The 15896-nt window shown below is 38.4% G+C and overlaps 1 protein-coding gene across 6 annotated transcripts in view; it reads left to right on the forward strand.

Annotated features, from left to right (window-relative positions):
• Positions 1-15896, forward strand: part of LOC121294497 (CD276 antigen-like) — a 124858-nt gene that overhangs the window by 76818 nt on the left and 32144 nt on the right. For all 6 annotated transcript variants that reach the window (XM_041218253.1, XM_041218252.1, XM_041218254.1 and 3 more), the window contains exons 6-7: positions 5560-5601; positions 8841-8873. In XM_041218253.1, the coding sequence (XP_041074187.1) occupies positions 5560-5601; positions 8841-8863 (65 nt within the window). In that variant the 3' untranslated portion in view covers positions 8864-8873. The remainder of the gene's footprint in view (positions 1-5559; positions 5602-8840; positions 8874-15896) is intronic.

Below are 15896 nucleotides of genomic sequence, written 5' to 3' on the forward strand. Positions count from 1 at the left end.
TACACATACTGCACTGGTTTAAATAATATATCATGAACGTAATTCTTTCAGCGGTTATTTTAGCCCATCATCAAAATTCATCAACAAAAAAAAATAACTTAACAATTTAGCTGCCGTTATATAGACAACTAACACATCCACAACTTTGAATACTCAAATTTAGACTTTGTACAATACTAAAAGAAACAACAAGCAGCAAGCGTTTCGACTGGCGCCTTCTTTACACTGAGGATCCAAGTCGAAACGTTTGTCACATTTATTTTCAGCGCAGGATAACTGGGCTCAAATTATAACAAAAAAAAAGTATAACACAAAAAATCACAAAATCCTTATAGTTATTTTCATCTCTCTCAATGGCTTTCTTGGCCCTGCTTCTGACTACTGAGGCAGGATATTTTATGCTGGTAGTTGGTTGTCATCAGACACAAACTTGTTGGATGACAATTGTGTGTGGTCAGATGGCTTCTAATGGGACTCGGCACATTTTTCATGATGTCCATCCAAAGCTTGTAGGCCTGTTAATAGGCAGAGATGGACTTATTTTACATGTCAGTTTACCAATCTATAGTTAAAGCAGCGGTTCTCAACCAGTGGAGTGTGTCAAACGTTCTAGGGGGCACAGTAAGCACTGTAATATAGGAATTATAGTCATAAAAAAAGTGAATTTTACAAAATCACTTATCTATCTATCTATCTATCTATCTATCTATCTACAATATCATTATTTATTTATTTTATTTTACCCCATGATAACGGTGTAAAGTTTGAAAATCTACCCCCCTCCTAGAATACCCGGGGTTAGATTCTGGGACTCCGGTGTCTACCTCCTCCCCCCAGAGTCTGCCCCACCAGTATTATGTCTTGAAGGTTGTAGTAACTGAATAGAACTTCCATAATCTACCCCCTGTGTTCAGAAATGTATTTAACATTGAGTTAAAATGTGTTGTAGTATATATTTAAAATATACCTAAAATATAGTATATTGTTAATATACTGTAGAATATATTTAAATTATAGTGGGGGAAATGTATTCAATATATGTAAATATATTACAAATAAAACTAAAGGCAATGTATCTAACAATGTACAGGGCCTGTTTGATATATACACATATAGATATATAGATGAAATAAAGAGTAATTCTAATGTGGGCACTGAACCCCAAAAAACAATGTTGTTTAAACTGGTGGAAAACCTCTTACAATATTTAATCTGCCAATTAATTGACAGAAGATGAGCAGAACATTTAAAATGTGTAACTACAAATAAATAAATAAATATATCATGAAAAAAAGTATTTTCAAGATGCATTTTATTTTGGAAATTTCAAAACAGACTATTAATATTATTATGCTATCTCACAGTAATTCATACAAGGTTCGGGTTTATCATGTCCCAAGCCCAAACTGCAACAAAAACAAATTATATAAAGGGGTAGATACGGGAAAACATCACACAGACAATAGTGTTCTGTTAAATGTATTTACATGGTATATTCTCATGATAGGTATAATACATCGGTACTATTCAGTCTGGAAAACCGCTTAATAAATCAGAGACCCAAAGACAGGTGACTTTGTGTTTGGTGGGTGGGTGTCAATAAGACCCTTTTTTTGGCTGCTGGCTTGAAAAATAACCAGCCTAAGGTACTGGTCTAACTGTTTTCTGTTGCCAGATCTAAACATCCTTCATGAATAATGTGATTTAATTATTTTTTATTTTCATAATCTTGTGCTGTTCTAACGGGGATGCAAAAAGTTATTGATCAAAATCCTTCAAAAGTTTTTTTTTTTTTTTTTCTCAAAACAATAAAAAAAAAAAAAAAAAAAAAAAAAAAAAAAAAAAACAGCCAGTCTGTGCTAACAAGGCTGTATTTACCATCATCCTTTGAGGGTGACTTTTAAAAGAGTTACAAAATAAAAAAGTGAAAACAGTGACTTGTTTTCTGACATTGTATTGCAGTTTGACTCCAGTGAAGCCTGCTATACTTCAAGAACTGTGGGGTCCTATCACCTGTCACACAGGATGCTAACTTATTAGCATGGTAGTAGGAAAAAGTGTCTTATTTAGGTCAAAGTAGAAAACCTGGTACCATAATACCATAATGGGCTTGTATTTTAGTTGTGTTCTTTATGGGTGTTTGCAAAGGGCTGCAACTTATTTAAGGTAACACAGTTTGTAGCTCAGCTTCAACATTTACCTGCATCAGTAAATTGCAGGGTCCATGTTGAAAAATATGAAAATGTCTGTGGTATGATTATAGAGCTAGAGTTAATTGAATACGTTATTCCATTATGCTCCCATAGATTCTGAATGTTGTATTAGAATTTACTAAAGCTTTACACTTTGTGATTTTGAAATGGAAAAGAACAACGAGGTAAATCAAAATGCAGAGCTGGCATGGAAAATATTTTAAAACGGCAGCCAGTTTCAGTAAGAAGTTGTTCGGGGACGAAAAGGGGCATTAAATCATAAAAAATAAATGTTCCTATTTTATAGAATGTTCTATGTTTAATATTCATGTAATTGTTATTAACACATCCAGTATCCAAATATTTATAATACATATAAAACTGCCCTTCCTTAAATAACTCGAAGTCGAAGCTTGTGAATAGGACCCAATACCATACAACACATTGTTGAACAACACAGCTATTGCAACATATATCTCTAGACGAAATAAGAGTCAGCTAGACTAAATGTAAGAGTCAGTTTTATATGTGTATCTTAACTAAGGCGATGCCCTTAAGTGACTAATTGGCTACAGTGCTTTGAGTATCTTGCACACTCTCCTCCTAAGCAGCTGCTCATCCTATACTAAGGCATCATAAAGGTTACCCAGTTTGTCATCTTGCTAAAATGTGATAATTCTAACACTCTTCTGATTTACATGATCACATTCTTACCTGCGATATTCCATAAATTGCTGATGGTATTCAGAAGTATGTCCTATGCTAGCAGGGCACCTGTTATTGAGTTTAACTACAATACACCCAGAGTAGACCTCTTCTCCACTGTCTTTGTCCTCACATGACAAACACACAGCTAGATGCATAACTCTTTGCGGTCCTATGTCGGATCAGGTCCGACAATACAATTTTCCCTTTCCAGTCCGATCCGACATCATCAAAAAGATGTCAAGCACAGGTCTCTAGTCGTTTCTTTCTCCTGAAAAAGCCAAGAAAACCTTTCAATGGCCGAGTGAGACCGATAGGAGCCAAGAGAAGACGAAAAATGGGGTGTGTCTGAGCAATACACATAGCCCCTGCACCACAGAACACAAACAAAGAAGACAGCTGCTTCCGCATCCAGCACTCACACAATATCACAGACATTTGCAGAGCTTTTTGAGATGATTTATAGTTATAAAATAGTGACTTGGATGCAATATTGAGGAGTTTGGTGATAAAACGAGTGATGAGGAGAGGATTTATCAGTATACACGTCTATAAATAGGTATGTGATAAATACAGTGAACAAGGGGTGGGGCTTGGCTCGAGAAGCAGTACTGGGTGGGTTTTATTTGCGATGCAGTGCCATTTAAACCTGTTTTACTCTGAAAAATAAAAATTGTAAACGGCACGTGTGAAAATAAATTCGAACTAACGCCTCACAAACGCTGAACTTATAGACTGTAAAGGGTTAATAGTGACCCTTTTTTCGTTCATTTCTCACTCTTCAAAAGCATTGATTAATACAAAATTGTATTAGTAATTTTTTGGGCAAAATCTGTAAAAATGTTTCTAGAAATTGAAATACCCTTGCTTATAAAGTGTAGGGGTCAGATATTAAAGAAAATGCACTTTAGAAAACCTCGCCAAGATTTGATGTAGCTCAAGCAACATCTTGTGACAACCTGTGAAACCCATCCATTAGCTGTTCTGCAAAGCCGGCCAAGAGGCACTGCCCTGATGACAGCAGCAGCTGCTATTACATTCAATCGAGAGAAGGCAGCTTTCTGTCTTAGCTGTTTCTCTAGCTTTTTGGCAATCACTTTTAAATCACTTTTTATTGTTTTAACCCCGTTTTTTCATGTAAAATTTGAAAAACCAAACAGGAATGTCATTCATCGCTTGAACACTGAACATTCCATGGCCTCCATTGCAGCTCTCCCTGTGGGTTCCTAGTCAAGATTGACAACTTGGTGTGAGCGGGATTCAAACTATGCTTGCATTACTCGGCAGGCACTCCACACAGCAGTGCTTTACTAGGGGAGCCACCAGGGACCCCCTAATCTAGCCAAATACAGTGTAGTAAGACTTAACAGCATACAGTTTTATCAGCCACTTACGGGTACTCTGAAAAAGTACTCTGAAGTTAACTTGTGGAGTATGTGTAATGATGTAATTCTTTATTCTACTGAACTCAGTAACTTTTAGAAAAAGTTAAGTACTGATGAAATTGGTGCAAGATTTCAACACTTCCCAAAAGGGGAATATGTCAGATTTTAAAAACAATCCATTCAGCCTGAACTCTGAGAATAAATCTGACCTGCTGTCTCAACTTTCCACAAAGTAGTTGAACAACAGGAGAGCGAGGCTTAATTTTTAAGCCTCTTTGAGTCTCCAGTAGATTGTGTCTGTTTTTAAAGAGATTTTTAAAACTGACTGGAACTTAAAGTAGGTTAACTACAGTGGATGTGTGAAAACGAATTGATCATCCAGCTACAACACTGAACAAGCCCAAATGCAGAAAGGACCACATCAGTATTGTTTTGAGTAGTTTCTTTCTAGTTTTATACCATTAAAATAATTTTTTTAGCCCTTTGTAATTGCTTCAAAATTTACCCTACACTAAAGAAAATGAATAAAGTCTTTGCACGTCTCATGCTATTGCTGATTTCTACACAGGTTTAATTCCAGCCAGTGACACTGACTGGAACAGTAAGCAGCTAGTATGGTTCCTTTTGTTTAAGTAGGGGAAAGAACATATACCAAGAGCTAATCTAATAAATGTAGATTTATAGCCATAGTACCTCATTTAGTACAGCGTCTGTCAAATCTTAAAGTTGTATTTTAAATTCTGAGTACATTCACTTGCTGCTGTGGGCCCTGTTTTACAATTAAGTGATTTAGACATATGCTTTAGATGTAGCCTTAAATGTGCTATTATCATGAATACCCAACTTATTTAAATAACTCCCTCTGTATATATTACATTGGAACTCAAAGGTATGTCCCATTTTGCTCAGTGAAAATATGAATCTCTTTGTAAAAGAAATGAGAGATGGCATAGTAACTGAGCACATGGCGCTGCCGCAGTCTTCCACTTGTGTCCGTGGATGCAATACACTTACAGTATAGTGTTGGGCATGTTCAGGGACACCAGGGTGCAAATCTGCCGTGAAGTCTCGTGTCGTAACATTTCATTGTCTTGCTGCAGAATTTGTCTAGAGAACTGTTTATTCTGTTTGGAGGTTTTGCTGTGGGCATCCTTCTGCAGACACTTGTTCACTAAAGTGTTCTAAAATCCCCTGCATGAAACTGAGGGCTCTGTTTTGTAAATCTAACTCTTTGTCGCTGACTGCTTGTTTTTTTTTTTCCTTTTTGTTTTTGTCAGTTGAACAGGGGCAGGAAACTGAAGACGAAGAATCGAAAACAGGTAAGTGTGTTTCCTGTCTTTTTTTTTTGATTACAGCATGTAAAAGCTAATCCAAGCGTGCCTTCATCGGGGTGATGCATTCAGCTGTTTTGTTGTGGCATATCCCTGCAGGTTTATATAGATATAGAGACACATGTCCAATTATGATGAAACCTCTATGGACAAGTTATTGAGTGTATCATAATCTGTATATCAAACTTACATTTTTACAAACTTACAGCTCAGTAACATGAGGGTAGTATTCATTTGCCCACCTTGGCGTTCCCCCTTAACCATTCTATCAGAGATGCCTTTCCCTTTACAATTGAAACCCTATACTGGCTCCATCTAGCAGGTGCAAAGCCAGGCTTGATGAATGTTCATGGTTTGAAACTCTAAAGTAATCATACTACACAATCACTGTTATTTGAGGGGACAGAACTGGCAGCTGCACACCCCAGGTGGTCATTTTTCAGCATTTGGGAGTCTTTTCAGAAGAAGAAATAGCATTTTCATTGGAATAGTTAGTAAGCCTGGTAAATAATGATCAAAGCAGAAACAACCATAGAGAACACCTTTAAAAGGATATACAAAATCTAAGCAATGGCAATATATATGAAATATAATCAATTCTGACTATAATAACTGTTGGAGATACAGTACATAACAACTAAATTAAGTAATCATCAGTAAAAATCAATATAAACCGTTCCACAGACTTATTTCACTTGGACTCCCTTTCGCCATGTCAGTCTATAAAATCCTTGGCATTGCTTTCCTTAAAACCTGGGTCCCTGCAGGACTGGGAGATAATTCATTTGACACCTGTGCACATTGGTATGAAAGAAGTGGCAGAGCGATTTATATAATCAAAGATGCCATTTAAACATTTGAGACATCTGCCTTTGTTGTGCCATCTGGCTTTTATGGATCAAACAAAGGAGGCTCTGCATAAAACAAAAGGATGAAATGAAGTGCATGGAACGAGCTCTGAGCTGCGCATTCCTGTGTTATCTTAATGAGCTACCACCTAACTCTGATTGGACACCTCCGAAAGGATACCCCGTGGAGCTGAATTGAGGAGGCTGTCAATCCCTCCCTGGGATTCTGCAGCCAGTTTGTGGCAAGCAAAGCCACCTCCACTTTCACAGGAGACTGACTTCTAAGCAAACACTTTGGAGTTTGCAGTCTGAAGAGATGTGCATGCGTTCCAAAGCAATGCTCCCAAGGGTTACATCTGTAACACACCAAATCCTGCGAGTGTACATTCTGACCTACTTCTTTTAGGAACAAAAAGCTATTTTAGAGTTTGAATACTAAAAAAAAATCATCCTTGCCTATACAGTGGCACCAAAAAATGATGTTTGGACAGTTCCCCTAATCCATAGTTTTGCACAATAGTATGGTGTGGTTTGTGCTGTAGAAATGGTGTTGTAACTCTTGATTCCTTGCTGCAGCCTTGTTTTTGTCCATTACTTGTACACCTCTTTAGGAATAACAGATTATTCAGTCATTAATATTTCACACAATTGGCATAGGATTGTAATTATACACGCAGTGTTCAAGTTCATTCTATACATGTTCAATTAGATTGAGATCCAGGGTTGGTGGGGGCCATGGAGATGCCTGAAGTCTCTGTCGTGCTCCTCTAACCATTTACACACAATTATAGCAGAGTTCTCTTGAAAGTAGTCATTGCTGTCAGGGTAGATGTGCAATATTGTTGGGTGGACGTCATCCGCAATGATGCTTAAGCCTGGCCTTCCAGAGTAATCAAGGTACCTAGGGTATACCAGAACATACCCACACCAGGGTATACCAGATCACACCCCACACCAGGGTATACCAGAATATACCCCACAGCAGGGTATACCAGATCACACCCCACACCAGGGTATACCAGATCATACCCCACACCAGGGTATATCAGATCACACCCCACACCAGGGTATACCAGAACATACCCACACCAGGGTATACCAGATCACACCCCACACCAGGGTATACCAGAATATACCCCACAGCAGGGTATACCAGAATATACCCCACAGCAGGGTATACCAGATCACACCCCACACCAGGGTATACCAGAATATACCCCACAGCAGGGTATACCAGAATATACCCCACACCAGGGTATACCAGATCACACCCCACACCAGGGTATACCAGATCATACCCCACACCAGGGTATACCAGAATATACCCCACACCAGGGTATACCAGATCATACCCCACACCAGGGTATACCAGAATATACCCCACACCAGGGTATACCAGAATATACCCCACACAAGGATATACCAGATCATACCCCACACCAGGGTATACCAGAATATACCCCACACCAGGGTATACCAGAATATATCCCACACCAGGGTATACCAGATCATACCCCACACCAGGGTATACCAGAATATATGATCGGTGGCACAGTCAGAAACTACATAGTTATAGCTAAAGCGTTAATTAACCTAAAGTTTTTTCATTCTGAAAATGCTCCTGTTGGAACAATATCCATTCTCAGTGGCATGCTCTTCACACGGCTTACCTTGACTATTTTTAGAAGCTACATGCGTATGTTGGTTTGCAGCTAGTAATTAGACACATCAGTCCTTCCTCCCATATATCTCTGTCTCTCTGCCTCTCAGCATCGCTGTCCAGCCCCATGTAAAACAAGGCATATAATTTACTGAGTAATGGTCACAGCGTGAGGGGTGGTTCTGTGCTCAGGCCTCATTGAGATGCCCTTTTCTAGAGCCAGGTTCATGTTTCTGTTTCCTGTCGCAGTTGGATTGAACTGGCTTCTATCAACTCAGGCAGAGCTTGGGCCCAGTTCGTTATCTGTATCCATAGAGAGGGATACGGTGAGCAAGCCATCTGTCACACTGAGTTTTTACATATAGAGCAAGAGAGCCATTTATCCAGTTGTGAAGAACTGTATACTGAACTTGTATATTCTAGTGACAGTCACCTGATGCTCGAGCTGTAACCTGCTCTATTCAGACTCAAGCAGTTGTGTACGGATAAAATTGGCATTAGGTAGGATTTCCTAACTAATGTTAGCATAGGATGAGACACTTGTTGACACTGTTGACTTAGGAAATGCTTTTGTAATACAAAGTTAGGAAAATTCCTATCCTAGCCATGAAAGATAAGATAGAAAATTTTTCTGAAGAAGAAATTGTTCTGTAATACGGCCCTGGGTTTAGTAAAAACTGTGTTAACTCTCTGCTCTCTCTTGTTTTTCCCTCTTTCAGCAATGCAGCCACTGAAAGCATAAGAACATTAAGGTGAGTGTTTTCTTTTGGTTTTCAACTCTACTGTTATAACTAAGGGTGTAAATCTACATTTAATAACTCAACCTTTTTATTTTGTTCATGGTGTAACCCACCATACAAATTTTGTTATTTAAACCTTTACACTTCATTACAGGACGTGACATGCTATTTTTATTCAAACCAGTTGACTGGGCTGTGGTGTATGTGTTGCAGTATAACGGGATGACTCTTCTGCAAGGCCTCATATTTGATTATGGGGAGGTTTAATTCTTTAAATAAATGAGTAAAAGCTTTTTGAATAGGGCCCAGTACAAGCTTACCGTATTTCCAGAAAATAATGACGTCCAGCCTCCCCAATTATGTTTTTAACTTTGCAAGCAAAACTATGCACCATAAAAAAAGCATTCTTTTGGCCTTTGGATAGGGGCCAGCGGTTACCTTGTAGTTCACTTGAGTGATGTTTATGCTCTTCCTATTGAAGTGACACGGTGCTCTGAATAAGTGCAATGCAGGTTTGGGATGAGCCAGCCAGCTCAGCACAGATCCTCTGCCCCAGCAGTCCAGGAGATTGATGCACTGTGCTCCTCGCTGCTCTATTTGAATGACGTTGATGTACAATGGTTATACACCGGCACTGTGTGGAGACAGCCTCGCCCTGGCATCAATCAGCCAGAGTTTAATGTTTTATTAACTGCAGGCTCTCCCCCTCTCTGTGTATGTGTGTGGGGGGAATCATTACAAGCAAGCATGGTCTTCTGAGATAGAAAAAATTCTACAATAATCTTTTTGTTGGATCGTTACTTTAAAAAAAAAAAAAAAATTGTTAAACTGATCTATGTTGGTTTATATTTTCAACAGGAATGCAAAAAAGAGCGTGTAGAGTATAGCGACAAGTTTAAAAATGTATGTTCCACTTAGCCTTATTGGGCCCTCCCCCCCATCCCCCCTGTCAATTCGCACCCTTTAAAACCGTAACTTCAAAAAGATTGAACTGTTTAAATAACTTACCTGTAATTTTTATTTGCATTGTTAACATCCTGACAGCTTTTTACACTTATCATTTTAAAGTCTGTTTTACAACTTTTCAAAATGTCCACTCCAGTGAATTGATCTTGTCAGGATTATTGTCCACATTGTCAAACAGGCAACACAGCAATAGTGATCCATGAAGTATTACAGAACAGAAAAGCCAGAGCCCATGTTGTTATGTTTTTTTTTTTTTTTTATCACTCTTTCTGCAGTGATTTAGTGGACAGATCTCAAACAGCAATGCTGAGTGGCCATTTTGAAAAAAAAAGCATTGAAACAGACTTTAAAATTATAAGTGTATAAAGTTGTCAGGATTTTAACAATTAAGTGGGGAGGGGGGGGGAGAAAGCGACAGGCAAAACAGGTTAGGCACCCTGCACATGCCAGCATCCCAGTTTTGATTCACTGTACCAGTACTGTATGGAAAACCTTTTATGTATGAACATATTTAAGGGGTGCCCTGGAAAATCGTGATAAACCCCATCCTTGCTTGTCGTAAAAAAAACTGAAATGTTTGTGGGTTATCAAGTTTTTCCACCACATCTTTTATAAAAATTATTTCTGATGATAAGTTTGCCAGGACACCCCTCTTTTAAAGATGGAGACCATTATTCACAAAGCGTTAACTTTATGAGCAGCGAACAGAAGAACATTTATAAACAAGAAGGCGCCATTCAGCACAGCAAGGCTCGTCCAGTTCCTAAAACAATGATCTATTCAAGGGCACCATGATAACTAGTAAGCAAGGTGTCAGAGTGAGGTACAAACAGCAATAAATGACACTGAACATGGGGCTAAAACTATTAATAACTTGTTGAAACAAACCCATAGGCTGCAGTCAATTGTCTCTGAGACTTTGAAACGTTGATTATCGGAAAATAAATTCTAATAAACTGACTGCGTTACATTAAGTAGAGCTATGAATGCGACCATAAACTGATGCATCACTGTAGCTTTTATTAGTCGTCATATTAAAGTTGTCTGATGTTTTAAATACATTATTAAGAAAATGATTATTCACTGACAGTGAAGATAATAGCCTGAATACCAGGTACTGTGTTGTATCTTTACCTACCTTTTATTTTGCTTTCTGCAGAGCTTTTTTCTTTTGACGTATCTGGTGAGTTGTTAAGTTTATGTTTTAGCTGCGAGTGTTTGCCTGTTCAGAAAGCTATTTTTATTTTTACCTGTTATGTGGGAGGCATGAGGAATATTTTCATGATATAAAATGAACAAGAGAGACTGGCGTACAATGCTACCTATTTCATTTGAATGTGTGTGTGCACACGTGTATTTGTAAGGATGGCAAACAGGAATACGCTCAATGGCAGTGTTATGGCAGGTGTTGCTAATTTTGTGTTCCAGATCAGAAAGAGTACAGTGTTCGTTGTAAATCTGCAGTTCCAGTTGATTCCTGGTAATCTGGAACCCAGCACTTGTTTAATAGATGTTCCATCATGGAAGAACCCATATTAATATTGTGCAAGTGACAAGCCCTCTATGTACAATTAACACCAGATAATGGCTACACCCCTTGAACAGAGAATTCAACTTTTATTTCATCTTTCCTTTTGGTTGACAGCACAGACAACCGATATTTACTGAGACATGCGTTCTTAGTTTTTTGCTTTAGGGGCTTATCTAGTATACAGGTGATAGAAATGGCAGGCCACTGACTACAAACAGTGAAAAAATATAATACAATACACATTTCAAAAGGAACAGGTATGTACATACAGTGGCTGTCAAAAGTATTCAGACCTCCTTGGGGTTTTCCACATTTTATTGTGTTACAACATGGAATCAAAATGCATTTAATTAGGAGTTTTTGCCACTAATGAACACAAAAAAGTCCATGTTATAAGTGAAAAATAAAATTGTTCTAAATTAATTACAAATATAAAAAAGAAAATAATTGATTGCACCCCCTTTGCTATGACACACCTAAATAAGCTCTGGTGCAATCAATTGTCTTTAGAAGTCACAGAATTAGTTGAATGGAGTCCACCTGTGGCAATTAAGGTGTTTCAAGTGATTTCAGGTTAAATACACCTGTCTCTGGGAGGTCCAACAGTTGGTTAGTACATTTCCTAACAAAAACTACATCATGAAGACGAAGGAACATTCAAAGCAAATCCGGAATAAGGTTCTCCAAAAGCACCAATCAGAGGTAGGATATAAGAACATTTCCAAAGAATTGAATATCCCCAGCACAGTAAAGTCAATTATTAAGAAATGGAGAGAATATGTCACAACTGTGAATCTGTCTAGAACAGGCCGTCCTCAAAAACCGAGTATCCAGGTGAAGGGCACTAGTCAGGAAGGCCACCAAGAGGCCTATGGCAACACTACAGATTCGTTCCCCCGTCAGTATGATGATGAGGTTACATGCCAAAGCTCTTCGTTCCCCTGTCAGTATGATGATGAGGTTACATGCTGAAGCTCTTCGTTCCCCCATCAGTATGATGATGAGGTTACATGCTGAAGCTCTTTGTTCCCCTGTCAGTATGATGACAAGGTTACATGCTGAAGCTCTTCGTTCCCCTGTCAGTATGACGATGAGGTTACATGCTGAAGCTCTTCATTCCCCTGTCAGTATGATGACAAGGTTACATGCTGAAGCTCTTCGTTCCCCTGTCAATATGATGATGAGGTTACTTGCTCAAGCTCTTCGTTCCCCTGTCAGTATGATGATGAGGTTACGTGATGAAGCTCTTCGTTCCCCTGTCAGTATGATGACAAGGTTACATGCTGAAGCTCTTCATTCCCGTCAGTATCGTGATGAGGTTACTTGCTCAAGCTCTTTGTTCCCCTGTCAGTATGATGACAAGGTTACATGCTGAAGCTCTTCGTTCCCCTGTCAATATGATGATGAGGTTACTTGCTCAAGCTCTTCGTTCCCCTGTCAGTATGATGATGAGGTTACATGCTCAAGCTCTTCGTTCCCCTGTCAGTAATGTGTGGGTCAAAGTGATTCTATATTTGAAATCACTCTTCGAGTACCTTCCTCGTAGACTTATGTTCTTTAGAGCAGAAACAGCTCTTCTGAAAAGATGTGTAGTCATACTCTGTAAAGATTATTGTAAATGTCATAGTCTGTTTGAAAAAACACTACAGAATTTGTGACATCTAGGGTTGTTTCTTCCCTCAGACACAACTAATGAAGCTTAGTGAAATCTGGAATGGCGCAAACATTTTTTTTTCCCCCCTCAAAGAATTCGCCTTCCACTAATGAATCTCCTTCAGGGAGGCAGTCCACAGTGAAAATGCTGTACCATCAGTACTGAACCAGTAATTAAAACCAGAAGCACAGATCTGATTTATATGTTTCATAATATACAAGAAATACAGCAGAGGGCTCCAGATTGAACCTTAGGGTACACCCACAAACAAGTCACAAATCTTGAAAATGCCTTCATTAAGTGCAATTTTTTAGCAGCCACTCGGGCCAGTTTAAACCAGGATAAAGCCAGTCTCTCTCTCTCTCTCTCTCTCTCTCTCTCTCTCTCTCTCTCTCTCTCTCTCTCTCTCTCACACACACACACACACACACATACACACACCATCCTCTTGCTTATGTAATGGAAAATGTATTGTACATTGCTGAAATATGTAATAAAGTCAGCATTCCTTGTGCGATCAGCAACTTCCACACATTCTCCAAAATTGGTGTCTGTCCTCAATGGTTCCCAAAATACAAACACATTTAACCTGAATAGTTGATTTTATGTGTTTCACATTTGGGAACAGATAGGGAGCAGAAACAGCGAGTGAGTACAGATGTTAATTGTGGCTTGAGATTTATGATATGCAGTGTGCTCCCTCTGGCTCTCTTCTTTATCAACCTATTTTTTTTTTTTAACCATGCTCCCTTCTCAGTTTATTTTACGTGTTTTTATCAATGCCACTGTCTTATATGATATTGCTATATGGTGTGTGCCGAGTCGGTGATCTTTCTCCATGTCGCAGATCTTTGTTTTCTGAGTGCTACGTCTTTTACTCGTTCACTCTCCCTGATCTTTATTCCTGTCTTTGACCATAGCTGGTGTTGTCATTAACTCCCAGGATTTATGAGGAGCCAATCATCCTATAAAGAGAGCACAGTTTTTCGACCAGATAAAATATACATTGCCCTCATTGGGGAATGTCCCTTTTATATTGGTGGGGGATTTCAATCAGCTATTCAATCCCATGTTACACATCATACCCTTCAGCAACACATTCTCCTAAAACTACTAATTATTTAGCAAATGTATTTCCTTTTCTTCTATCTGGTTTGACTGTTTACATGACATTATTTCTTTGGAAAGATCTATGACTTGGCTACACATAGTCTTGTTTTTGTCTGAATATTATGTTGTATTAATGTGACATTTTAATTGTACTGCCTACCCCATTTCCCTATCCCCAAAGTGTGGGGGGAAAAAAAATGAATAAAAGTAATTGTTCGTAAAAAAATAACACAGGCCAATGTGAGTTAAACTTAATTGTGTTCTTTATTAAAAGTAATAAATGTAATCGCATTCCCATCGAAGAAGAGGGTAGAAATATAAAGATACACACATAGTATTTGTAGAAAAGCTAAAAGAAAATTTGTTCGAGTCTATTTCGAGTTCGAGTGTATTTCAATTTACAGCTCACACTGAAAACGATCTCTAGAAAATCTAGCCTTTCAGTAAGGAAAATATGTAATATTGCAACCAAAGGTGTTTCTATAAACACTACATCTTCATAATAATGTGCCTACAATTGATGCAAGATCACAAACATGATTCATAGGCCTCAAGAAATAATTGAGAAATCCTCATAAGGTGATCTAATTAATTGGTTAGCATAATAAATGTAAAAGCTATAATGAAACTACAGAACAACTTCTATAAAAAAAGGATTTGTTGAAGGAGAATTATTTATTTTTATTTAGTTGTGTGCCCAATTGTTTTTTCTTCTTTCCTCTCGATTTTCAGCAGTGCCTAATTCTATGTACATCAGTCTCTAAGTCAGGCTTTCTCCTGTCAGCAGAAGGACTTCTGGACTGCCTCGGTGATGTGGTCCTCCAAGCCACGTGATCATAGGTGCTCTTTTTCCACCGGAAAACTCCAGGTGTTAGACAGTGGCTCATGGACAATTATCTTGAACATCTGCATGGCTGGCACAGTGACAACTTAAACTCCATCAAACCACTGGGACATTTTGGAATGCCACCTTAGCATCAGACCACCAACCCATTGCTGAAATGTCAAACGCTCTGAAGAAGAATTGGCACAATATTCCACCAGATATTTATCAAAATGTAGTGACAGGTGTTAGTAACAGGGCCTGAGCTGTGAGCACTGCCGAGGGAAACAAGGACACACTGCATGTCTGCTCCGTGTAGCTTGAAACTTGTCAACTGTTTCAGTTCTTTTTTTGATAAAATAGATTTTTCTGGATGACCTATGAAAATTTTGTTTTGTTTTATGAAAGGTATTTTGTCATTTCAAATTGTATTTTTCAAATACAATTGTATCTTGTGTAGAAAATAGTGTTTTCAAAGCAGTTTGTATTTTTTGAATTTGTATACATGGTTTGAGTATTTTGTATTGAAAATACATTTGCCTTAATATTTTGCCCTAGCCTGAATACTGTAAAACAAAAACATTTCGAGAGCATGACATTTTTTGAGAATTTCGCGTTCATCAAAAATCAGCAAAATGAATGTGCTGTAAATATATTATTAATAATATACATGTGATGTACTGGAAAAAATCGCCGGTACATTCTTCAGTACAGTACCCACGCGACAGGTGCAAACGCAGCACCCAGCAGTTCTGCTGTGCAGGTCAGTATTTCTAGTCATGTGCACTCTGTCAGTTGCTGTGGTACAGCCAATACTGTAGTACTAGAGTACTGTATTTGCCTGGTTGTTTTCATTTTTTGAAATCATGCTTCTCCGCTGGGTAAAGTTTAAAAACAACCCAGGAACCCCTGATCCAAATTCCAAAGAAAATCCATCTGAACAAAAGCAGT

Source organism: Polyodon spathula, chromosome 19 (assembly GCF_017654505.1).
Source record: "Polyodon spathula isolate WHYD16114869_AA chromosome 19, ASM1765450v1, whole genome shotgun sequence".
Lineage (NCBI taxonomy): Eukaryota > Metazoa > Chordata > Actinopteri > Acipenseriformes > Polyodontidae > Polyodon > Polyodon spathula.